We start from the raw sequence: 12,359 nt of genomic DNA, 5'->3' as shown, positions 1-12,359 counted from the left end.
TACTATTAATAAATAAATACAACCATTCACACATAACTACACTGTTATTCATAAATGAATACACGTGCTATTCATAAATAAATACAACCATTCACGCATCCCCTTTCATGATCCGTTTTTATTGTCGATCGACTACAGCGACATCAAGAGTGAATCGGTACTGTTGAGTTCATCGTAGCCCAAGGTGGATTGAAGGCTTTCTTCTCGTCACTCCCGCTCTTCATCTTCTTCCTATTTATTTCAAGCAACAAAACACCACCAAAATCTATTCATTAAGCTCATCAATTTCTGTTAAAAAGCAAACCCAAAAATACACTATTATTTATAAATTAAGAGGGCTAACAATCAATCATAGTTAACTTTTTTTTTTATTATCAAATCTTTAATATTTTGGAAATTACACACACCATTAATAATGAGTTTAGCATTATCATTCATTCTTTGATTTTTAGCAAAACTTAAATGTGAAAATGGATTTTAAATAAAGAAAAGTTCATCAACATAAAAATCAAAATTCAGTATGCATAAAAATAAAGGAATTCAAGACGTGAAGTCTAGTGCAATGGATATTGACGTGAAGGCCAAAACGAGAAGAAAAATAAAGAAATATTGCGTGCATCAACAATGGAAATTAGACAAATAAGATGTTGTAGATTATCTTCATCATCGCCCAATAACAAATAAAATACAATAGCAACTCACCGGTAATAGCTCTGTCGCAACACTTCAGTTAATAGTAACGAGCGGAAAAGGGTTGACGGCTGGAAGGGTTGATAAGAAACCCTAATTGAATTAGATATTCAGAGAAAGAAGTATTCCATATTTAAAAGGCTGATTTTATGTAACCTAAAAGAATGAAATTCCTATACTAACCTTACGTTCATTTAAAAGTTACTAATTGGCTCCATAAGTTTTAAATTTTGACATAAATGGCACACTTGATCTAAACCATAGATCTTATAGTTTATATGATTTAAGATCTGTTCTCACGTTCTCAACCTTTTTAGTGTTCTCATTTGATCTTACTCCTATATATATATATATATATATATATATATATATATATATATATATATATATATATATATATATATATATATATATATATATATATATATATATATTCGCATATAAAGCCTCCAATTTTGCAATATCATAGATGTCATATACGAAAAAACTTTTGTTATTTTCTTTCAAAGCAATGTCATTTTGATTGTCAAATCATCGTTTATCACATGACATCATCATTTTGGAGACAGTTTGCAGTTTCATAGATATGGTCTATAAAATTGATGTTATTTTGGTGATTGAGCTATTTTATGAATTTCTTGAAAAATTGTTCATTTTATCTTTATTATTTTTTTTTCTCTTTATTAGTTATCCTTACGGTTTTATTTATTTATTTATTTATTTTAGCGTGATGTGAGGAAAAAAATGATGAGAAAGTTCACATCATTGTTTTCATTTCATGTTTTGTAAATTAACTGATCTTATCTCTACTAATCATCTAGGCCCAGTCCATAATACTATTTTTCAAACTTTAGACTAATGATGCCAATATAGATCATATAATAGAAAATACATAATTTTGTTACCACTATAAAATTATATTTGTGTGGAATATCCAATTTACTTTTTTCAAATGGTTCTTTTCTTGAGCTGCTATTAGTATATATTGTTAGTTTTGAATTTCCACCACACGTTTAAAATCCAATATGATATCATTCATATTCATAAACCTCTACAAAATTTCACAGGTAAAAAATATTATTAACTTTGTTGACGAATTATAAGAAATTTCAATCATCCTTGTCATCCTCCTCATCTTCTTCTTCATAGTAACTAAAAGGAAGTGGGACAGATTTAAATGCTCGATACTTTCCAACATTGTTCAAATGCTCATTCTCCAATCTGCTCACAAATAAATCACATCAATCATTATATCTATATCTATACATACAAACTTAGTGAATGGAATAATATTTTGTACATACCTGAAAAACATCCACACCCCTCGCCTGAATATTTCTAAACAGGAAAAAAGACTTGATATGGCAGTTCCTTTGAGGTAATGTAGGTTAAATTTCAATATCAACTGAAGCCACGTAAGCCTCAACATAACATCCAACACCTGTAACACAATAATTATAAGAAAAACGAAGACAAACAACGATTAATGATAAGGATTAAGGATTAAGGAAAAATTAGGACTTTTGTTTTTATAATTTATACCATCACTACAAAGTAGACACTTGTATGCCTTACTGAAAGTTTGTCTCTAAGGAACAAGTTGTTTGAGTTCCTTTGTAAAAGTCCCCAATCCACAACTATATCCCAATACGTGTTGAACATAATTGAAGCGACTGAAGTCATAAGAGCCAAAACCTTCCATGTCTTCTTCATCTTTAATTCAAACACAGTTCTGAATACTACTGCAATAATTGTCAACAAGTATCTTGATCCGTTTATCAAATGCACCCAATCTTTTTCTTCAACCAATCTCCGAACACACTACAATTACAACATACAAAAATTAATATCCTACAATCGTTTATATGTCATATTATTGTTGATCACCTGGAGGAAGCGAATCCAATATGGTATAACTGCTACAATAATGTAGAACACATTGTAGAGATTAAGCGTATGACATTTTTGCTCCTTTTGATACCATCTCATACCATAGTAGCATATGTAAAATTCTAAGCACCTCATCGCTTGAATCTGACTAGTCAACTGATCTGCTAAAAAAAAGTCTGCAAGTGAAACCTGAAATCATAGAAAAAATAAAATTAACGTGTATGTAAGTTGGAAGATTTTTTATATGGAGCATATTTTTAGTTTTAATATATACCTTGTAGAGAGGAGCGCAAATGCAATGGAAAAGAGATTTGATAAGAAAGAAACGACTGGATTTGTACAAGATATTGAAAGGGCAAAAGAATATGAGAAGAAGTAGAATGAGTAAGATTAATGGAACTAATTCAATGTATTTTTCATATATTGAGTGAACAGAATCGAGTTTCATGTGAACGTGAAGAAGAAAGGTGGAGAGTGTGACAACTGCAAGACCAGTGCTGACTAGAAACACATCTTGGTAGCTTAATTCAGTTCCTTGCTTGAATCCAAATATAAACGGGTAGTTGATTCTACAACGCTTCCAGAAATATATATTTGCAGCGTATAAAAGCATGTGTAGGATTATATACGCATATAAACTGCAACCAAAATCAACAATTTGTTATTTGTAGATAATAATAATAATAATAATAATAAGAATTAGTTAATTACAATTTACATGATTACATGATCACCTGTAAAGAGGGAAAACATTTTCCATGTACATGGTGTGCTCCTGTTTAGACATTACTTTCCTTGCTTGTATAAGTAATATGGCAGCAATCAAAAGTGCAATCGAGCAACCAGAAAAGAATCCTAAAAATTAAATAAAAACGTAAACATGATGATATATTTGTAGAATTTGAATTATTGGTTATTATATTTATGTACCTGAAAAAAATGTTACCCTGTGCTTTTCTTTCTTTCTTTTTGGTCTTAATAGTTTCATACCTTCTCTACGATTAGAGTTTGCAAAGTACTTTATGAAGGTGCCCTCTACACGATCCAGAAGAAGAGTAACCTAAAACATTAAATAAATAAAAAAAAAAATCACATTTTAGATTCCAAAAAGTCAAAGATTTTGTCAACACTCCCTTTTGTAAGAGCAAACCTCATCACAGCTCCCGATGTAAGAGTCATCCACAATTTTCATGTATGACGTTGCTGCCCTTCTTAATGCAATCTGCATATATACACAGTAAGATCATGAGAAAATAGAAAAGTCAAAAAGAAAAGACCATAGTTTCCTGACCTTTTCATATTTCTTCATGATCTTTGAGAATGCTAGGATATTTACATAGCTGTTTTTCATTCATGACAAAGAGAGAAAAGTCATGGCTCAATTTTCAATATATGGTTTTAAAGTTCATGATTATTTTATAATTTATATTCACCACCTGTAATGCTTAAGAAGATGAAGCTTGCGATAGAATTCAATAAACACAACTTTCATTCTGCCTTCTGCTTCTTTGAGCTCCTCTTTCTTAAACCTTAAATCTTTGTCTTTTGAGTCATTGAGAACACTTCTGATGGTTGACATTGGGCTTTCAAGGGTATTGTTGATCTTTACACGATCAAGAACATCCAAGGGATCTGATTTATGTTTATCAGATTTGGAATCAAAATGTCTGTTTTCTGCAAAATAGAATTCCAACTTCAACTTCATAGAAAAATCATACTGAATAACATGCAATTATAAATTTATAATAATTATATGATTCAAATTGAACTTTCTCACCACTAGGATTAGTGACATAAGAGCTTCTCATTTGATTCCAATCATTCATCTCAATCTGTTGTTCCTCATCTACCAATTATGGACTCATCATACATAACAAAAGTTAGAACACAATAATTAACCTTTTGTGGACATTTATTTATACATCTTACTTTTTAAAGATTTGGGATATGGGATATACCTAGTGAAACTCTGGTTGGAGAATTTATATTTGAGGATTCTATGGAACCACTATCTGTAGAAATGATTCTCTGTATATGACATTTATTTATATCTGGTTGTTCCACTTTGATACGTAATGCAATCAAAGCATTCATTTGCTTATTTATTGAAGTTGCTTCCTCAATCACTTCCTCCACTTTGTCCCTATAAAAGGTATTAACCTTGTTAAGCTCCTCATCAAGCTTCTGAAAAAATGTAACCTCACTTTGTCTTGGAGACATGAGAAAATTGGTGTTGTATACTTCTCTAGTATCATCTTGCCTCACAGTTTCAACAGCTATAACTTGGTCTTCAACATCACCTGTGCTTTCATCATCAGAGCTTGATCTTACATTTAGACCACTAAAAGGTCTGTATAGTGACAACCTCTGTTGTGAAATTCTAGAAGGTGTTGGAGCTTCTTCTAGTAGTTTACTTTGTTTAATTTCATGTAATATTCTTTTGAGTCCATTATAGTCCATGTAGGCTTCAATCCATTCTGGCACCTTTTGTTGTTTGAACTCCTTTCCAAACTTCATTTTTGAGTATCACTCTCCTTCTTAGAAAAAAGAAAACCTTCAAGTTAGTCAACAAGTCAAAACTTGAAAGCATCAAATTTATGGAGTTCCATCAAACAATCAAACAGGTAAACAGTGCCTATTAGAACTTACACAGTGAACAGTCTTAAATAACAAAGCAGATTTGCAACAGTATGAAGATACTCATGAAGAATCTTACAACTGATATTAGAACTTACATAGAAAATATGTATTCTCTTGAACTGATTGATTGAGGTTACAATACAACAAAAATCTAGGAAAGTATAATCCTAATTCTACCTATACTGTAACAATTGATATATCATGTGATGTATCAAAATTCAGGGGATATTATATCTAAATAAGATAAACCTTAATTACTACTAAATTCTGATTAAAGTACAGATGGTCGCCCCTCAAATTTCAGGACATAAAACAGTTCTATTTTGTGTTTTGATTCCAAAATAGGACCAAAACGAAATTCAAATACATAAGTGCTCAATGGATGAAAAAACTCATCTGTACAAATTCTAAGCCAAAATACAAGAATACATAAGTTTCTGGAGGGAGGGAGCATCATTCAAGTTCTACATAAAGTCATAAACCCTATCAACTCCAAAATAAATTTTTATCGTATAATCATTACACAACCAAATTATGTAGTGAAAACACACATTAAAACAAATTTCAGCTGTATGAACACAAAATAAAGGCAAGTTAAACAAAAGTGTGCGTAGATTGTTAAAAAAAGGATATAGATAACATGATGAACTCACCAAAACCATAAACACAGATAGCGAATTTGCAGCGAGAACTGAGGAGAGAAAACCTTATCAGAGAGTGAAAGGAAGCGTCTCTTTGGTGTGAGCTGAATGTGAGAGAGGTGTCGTTATAGAGTTGAATGGCGATGGCGGTTTACTTGATTTCTTCAATTTTACCCCAGGCCATGACTATTGAGTATTGAGTATTGACTATCCTCTGAAAATCAGGTGTGCATGCTGAAATGGTGTTGACACGTATATTGAAGAGAAACAAAGGAAATATTAAATATATATACTCTGTTATTAATGACGTAAGCATTTTCCTATTGACCTACGAGTTTTTTTCTTTAAAAAACTTATATATGAATTATATTTCTATCAATGGCTTTTTATTTATCTTCTAAATTTATAAGATTTAAAAAAAAAACAAAAAGAAACTATAAAATGAAAAAGTTCATAGAATAACATTTTTTATTTTATTTTACTAATCTTATTTAATTCAAAAAAAATATCCAAAAAACTACTTTCGTGGATGTTACATACGGGAAGACGATTGCTTTCATACAAATATTAAGGTTAAACGGTCTGGTGCCGGTGGCACCACACTTCCACTTCAGTGATGTTGACACTTTTGTAATTTTTATCATCTTTAAAAAACCTTAATGTGTGGTGTTGATAGATAAAGAGAGAGAAAGAAAGTAGAGAGAGATAGACACAACATGATTTTTGCCATCGGTGGATAGTTACCGCCGGTAAAATACCGGCCGAAAAAACACACCATGGGGCGGTGTTCACCGCCGGTAAAGATGTCCACGTCGGACTACCGCCGGTGAAACCTCTACCACACCCTAAGTAAAAATATTTATTTTCTATTTTGGGTGTAAAATATAAATACATCTAACTAAATCCCGAAAAAATTGAAGGTTTAAATTGTTGTTTGTTTGTCTTGCATCTCAAATTCTCAATATAAAGTTATTTATTTAAACAATAAGCATTTTTCCTTCACAAAATTGTTTGGGCAACTTCTTAAAACAAAATAGGCATAAAATAAGTTCTTTCTATAAAAACCCTATATCTTCACATTTTTTGTTTTAGATCATATTTTTGCCAAAATAAACCCAAACTTTTTCAATTCCTTGTTATTAAATTAGGGCGGCTGATTACTATTGATTATGGGCATCTTCGGCACGGAGCGTTTGAGAGCTTCTAGCTTCTAGTGTTTGACAAAACGTTCCATTTTGAACAGAAAGTCTCGTTCGGCACTACAAGCTTCCAACGTTTAGTTTAAACAAAACGCTCCAAAACCAAATGCTACTTCATGTAGCGTTTAACAAAACGCTACAAGCTACAAGCTACCCGCTACCAGCTAATTTTGCCGAACACGCCCTATGTGATTAGTATTTGCATCCAAATCAAGAATGACTAGTAAACCCTAAAATCATTTGTCACATCTAATCAATATATGCTTCTTTTGTTTTCTTCTTATTCTTCTTATGCACAACATTCTTCTTCTTCTTATACAAACTTTCTTTTGTTTTCTTCTTCACTATTAGTAAGGAATGTTGGACTGGAATTATATGTTGTGAGGATGAAGCTCCTCTATCTACCTCATGGACTCCAAAAAATCCAAGTAGAAGGTTTCATGGATGTCTAAATTCCAAGGTAAGCAAAGTTTCATGGATGTCCAGAAAATCCAGGTAGAAGGTTTGTAAATGTTGCTTTTTTTGCAGGATAAAAAAAATGGATTGCAAATATTTCAGGTGGATTGACGAGGAACTTCCAATTTAATCCTACAATGATCTACTTCTAAAAATGCATTATGATATGCAGGATATGGATGATGAAATTTACCCAATGCACTAATAGATCAAACAATTGAACTTCCGGTTGAAGGAAAAAAAAGAGAAAAACATGTTTGGAGTGTTAAGAACAAAAATTGAGGTATAAAGAACAAAGTTTGAAGAACTGAAATTGAAGTATGATGAAGTAAATTTATGTAATGTAATGTATGTATGTCTTTTGGTACTTTTGGTAGTTGTTATCTTAACATCGATTATCTTAGGGTTGTGGTACTTTTGATGAATGTTAGGATATGTTGTGGTATGTTAGTGTTGTGTTTTGTATAGATAATATACATATGTTTAATGAAAGGATACCAGTCTTTATGGGTTGTGTTTTGTCTTCTAACTTATGGTAAAATACATTACATGCATAAATAAACAAATTGCTGAAATCATGTTGCTGTTTCTTGCATATAACTTTAAGTCAAAAATACAAAAAGGCGTTAAAATGTAAATTCTTCCAGATTCCTGTTACTCGGTTAGTCAAGGCAACAAACATTGCAGCAAAAAGGAAAAGTAAAATAAGCCACTCATAGTGATTGATGTGCAATATACTTTGAAAGTAACATACATAAAATGGCAACATACATCGAAAGTACGTTGCCATTTTATGTATATTACATGGTCCTTATTATAAGTATTGCCTAATACATAAACAGTGGCAAAATTATACATAATTATAAGTTATATACATAAAATGGCAACATACGGGGTAGTTTTATATAGTGTTATAAAATTATATAGTAGACAACGCTTAAAATATTAGTTTTATTGGTTTAATATTTAAAAAAAATGGAACAAACATAAAACCTCGTTAAAGTTTAATGACATAAACCCAAAACTGAAAGTCGAGAGGCCAAAAATGTAGGTTAACTTAGTATAGGGACTATACTTGTAACTCACTCCGATAACCATCACCCCTCGGCGATGAACAGATGAATAGAGAAATTCACAGTCGTCTCAAGAGGGAGGAAGGAAGAGAAGTCTAGCAACGTCGCCAAATCAACTCGCCGGAGTTCCGCCGCAGGTAATATGATATTGTGATGAAGTTCTATTTAAATAGTTGTTTGGATTTACGTTTTAAAATAACTTATAGCTTCTTGTGATAAAATGATTTTCATAACCTAATACCCTCTCGTTCTCATCTTCACTGACCACCATTTTCTCTATTCTCCCCTCTCGTTCTCGTCTTCTTCTTCTCCATCGATCTTTACCACCATTGACCATTACCACCATCTTCCATCGACGCTGCTTCTCCTCCTCTGTTCCTCTTTTCTTCACCAGTCCGTTTCTTCTCCATCGATCATCACCACCATCTTTATAACTTGCGATTGCTCATTGGCTCAAAGCTACTGAAGGTTTGATTCAGTTTTTCCTTGCCCTAGTTTGTTTCCTCAAGAATTTATTAGCTTAATTTGAGAAAAACTTGAAAGGGATTAGGTTCGAAATGGGGGGAATTCGTTTACTGGAATGGTGTGTGATTGTGGGGTAATCGCTTTAGGCGTGATTTGTTGACGGTCTGAGGCTATTCTCAGTTTGTTCTTTTTCTTCAAAAATTTTAATCAAATGTTAAAGTGGATTTTGAATAATGAGATCCCTGTCTGATAACATCTTGATGAAATCTGTGATATGACTCTATACCGCTTTTTATCACCTTCATTGTTTGATTTTGTATAATTTGATTGAAAATATGCACACGACTTGCTATTTGATGGGTTACAACTTACAAGTATACCTTTTTATGAAGATTGTGGGGTAATTGCTTCAGGGGTGATTTGGGATCATTATTTTAGTGTGAATTGGCTTTTTTTTTGGTTGTGAATTTGATCATACTTTCCTGTGTAATGGCATGAACTCTGGCTAATTTTGGTTAATAATAGGTTAATACTTGCAGATCATAATTGGATGAAACATCTTATGGAATGCCACTGTTGTTCTAAAAAGAAAAACTACATTATGGTTAATAATAGGTTAATACTTGCAGATCATTTTAATTGATTAAAAATAAAATATTATATGTAAAATATTAACTAGGCCTAAATATGTAAGCATGTCCTTTTTGGTCACTTTACATATATAAGCTAATCCAAACATTTTTTTTAGAAACTCCTTTCTGTCACCACATAAGCTAATAAGCACTTTTTGATAAAAGTGCTTATTGAGTTGAATAAGCAAAATCCCAAACACCCTCTAAATGAATTGTCAAAATTAGTTCATCTTGTTGCATTTTCAATCAAGATGCTGTTGCACTTTTCTTATAGCTGCATTTCCTCTTTCTTATGAAGTACTTCCAAAAACTGTTTATATTTCCATCCAATCTCTCATAACCCATGACACCCTCTCATGGAACAAGTTAAGGATTACTTCCACAAGTTAAAAAAACAGTTCAGATGAAGTTTAACTATAGATTTTGATGTGTTTGATGAGAAGTTAGATGTTTTTAAATTGCAGAGAATCTTGTGCAAGTTTAAACAACCAGAACATAACATTCTCAACTTCACTCTCTATGCTACACTCATACTCTACTTTTTAAGTGGCTATTTTAGAATCCAAAATTGATTTTTTTTGTTTTGCTATGCTACTAATTTCTTTTGTTTTCTGTGAAACTTGTTTTGGGGAATCATGTTCTTGCTTGAAATCATTTTGATTTGGGATTCTTTTCAACACTGAAACAATCAAACTTAATTTGGGAATTTATCCAAAGTTAACATTTTGAAGTTGTTGATACAGAAGTAAAAAAGCAATGTCATTTACAAAAGGCGACTTGCTTACAAAAACAAGAAAGCTAGTAAATGGTTTGGCCAAAGTGAAGCCTGTTTGGCTCAAGGCTATGGAAAAGTATGTACCCTGGCCTATTGAATTCTTCAAATCTTCAAATTATTTAAATTAAATATTTCTGATTTTGTAAAATGAATTTTGTAGGTCTCCACCTGCAGTGTTTCCACGTGCTGAAAAGAAAGTGGAACGGATCTGCCTCCCTGAGGATGTTTATGTGAATAAGTTCTATAAGAAGCATCCTGAATCATTGCATGAAGATCCCATCAAGTACTTATTTCATCATATTTCTTGCATTTATTCCTTTTTTTGATCTTCATGAAAAGTAATAAAAATTTGATGTTATGGAAAAAAGGATCCGTGATTTTGACCCGACCCCATCTCGTATATTTGGTTGCCGGGTGCTTGAGTTAAAGGAGGAAGGTGTAACCGAAGAGGATGCTATAGATGTAGCCGATGTAAGTAATTATCTAAAATTTTAAATCAATTGTTTCAACTTTCAATTTCAAACAAATATAGCAATAAATAAACAAACTCTAGTAGCTTTAGCAACCCCTGAGCTGGCCCACACTGTTCCACCAGATGAGCATAGTGGCCCAGTTGATTAATATGTACAAGATGTTTTTTTTTTTTACAGACGGAGTATAAGCTACAAAAGAAGGCGAAAAAGAAGGCGTATAAACGATTGAAAGAAATTGCGCGGATTAGAGGGACAAAACTACCCCCGAATCCATATCCAAGTGCTGTAAAGGAGATACAAGCTGAGGAGAAGAAATATGTTCATGACCGTTTTTTCAATCCAAGAATCTTGGAGATTGTTGACAAGCTTAAGGAACAGCAGGCAGCTGACATGCTGGATAGAGGCAGGCCAGCTGGCACCTATTAATGATTACTCCATGCTTTTGGACATTAAAAAATTTAAACTTGTTTTATGCATAATTGAGGTGTAATAAAACACTATAATTGCTTCAAGTTGTTCCAAAGGACTTAGGAGCTCTTTCTTTTTAACTGTATCTGGATAGAATGACTTATTTGCCCTCCTCTCATGTAAGAGTCAAATGGTCATTTAGTTTCATTGAGACGGTTTTTAGTTCTAGAATCTCTGGCCTTTGGCATGTTTCCATGTTATGTAGAATGCTTTATTTGTGGAGTTGTTTTTCTTAACTATAAATTGTTGATACTTTTAGTAAATAAATTTAGAGGGCTGTAATTAATTCCTTTTTCTATAGGATGATAGTGCCCTAAACCAAATAAGAAAGTGAATGTTTCAGTCAAAAAGGCTTGATAGTTGATACCTTTCTTGAAGTGTAATCACTAGTCCTTTTTTACATTCCTTCTTCTATGGCTTTAGTATCCATAGGTCTATTACCTAATTCCTTTTGCTTTTACACGATACTTGATTATGTATTTGGTGACAATGGATACCTTTCATATTGATACATAGATATCTGATTTATTTTAAACAAATTCAAACCACTTGATCATGTTTTAGAAGAAATTTAAATATAGCATACCCAAAAAGTACATTAATTTTGATATCAAGTTCATTCAAATGTGACTCATTGGATGCTCTTAATCATGTTGCATTTAAGTGATGTTTTGATGCTAAATTTCACTCCTTATCTTCGCTTTTTTGGTATAATAACCACAAGTAAAATTAAAATATTAAAAACAGCATACAATGGTAATGCTTTATATTAGTCTAAAGAAAGACCAATTGATTCTAAATTTAAAGAAAAGTTAAAAATATACATATAAATCGTAACAAGATATATCTTTGCTTGAGATTTGCTTTAGCTTACTTTATATTTTCATTTAAGATTTAAGATTCAAGATTTATCTTTGCCCATTGATTCTCATGTCTTTTGTTCTTTTGTTCTCGGTC

The 12,359-nt window shown here is 31.9% G+C and overlaps 2 protein-coding genes across 2 annotated transcripts; one reads left to right on the top strand and one right to left on the bottom strand.

The window, feature by feature from the left end:
* Positions 1–1,799: 1,799 nt before the first annotated feature.
* LOC145163926 (EXS (ERD1/XPR1/SYG1) family protein) lies at positions 1,800–5,097 on the bottom strand. The gene is made up of 12 exons (XM_079082663.1): positions 4,539–5,097; positions 4,350–4,426; positions 4,017–4,297; positions 3,872–3,920; positions 3,731–3,802; positions 3,511–3,640; positions 3,315–3,435; positions 2,855–3,218; positions 2,578–2,769; positions 2,233–2,511; positions 1,995–2,131; positions 1,800–1,911 (listed from the first exon to the last, which is right to left on the bottom strand). Exons 1-12 carry the CDS (start codon positions 5,095–5,097, stop codon positions 1,800–1,802), a joined length of 2,373 nt encoding a protein of 790 aa, XP_078938789.1.
* Positions 5,098–8,602: 3,505 nt separating this feature from the next.
* Positions 8,603–11,645, top strand: LOC145166376 (uncharacterized). Its single transcript, XM_079085333.1, has 5 exons — positions 8,603–8,726; positions 10,430–10,537; positions 10,622–10,744; positions 10,830–10,932; positions 11,112–11,645. Exons 2-5 carry the CDS (start codon positions 10,443–10,445, stop codon positions 11,358–11,360), a joined length of 570 nt encoding a protein of 189 aa, XP_078941459.1. The 5' UTR covers positions 8,603–8,726; positions 10,430–10,442; the 3' UTR covers positions 11,361–11,645.
* Positions 11,646–12,359: the final 714 nt, after the last annotated feature.

This window comes from Lactuca virosa, chromosome 3 (genome assembly GCF_052849685.1).
Source record: "Lactuca virosa cultivar CGN04683 chromosome 3, Lactuca_virosa_CGN04683_v6, whole genome shotgun sequence".
In the NCBI taxonomy this organism is placed as follows: domain Eukaryota; kingdom Viridiplantae; phylum Streptophyta; class Magnoliopsida; order Asterales; family Asteraceae; genus Lactuca; species Lactuca virosa.
Note: the sequence above shows the minus strand (reverse complement) of the source record. Positions and strands in the feature narration are given on the sequence as shown.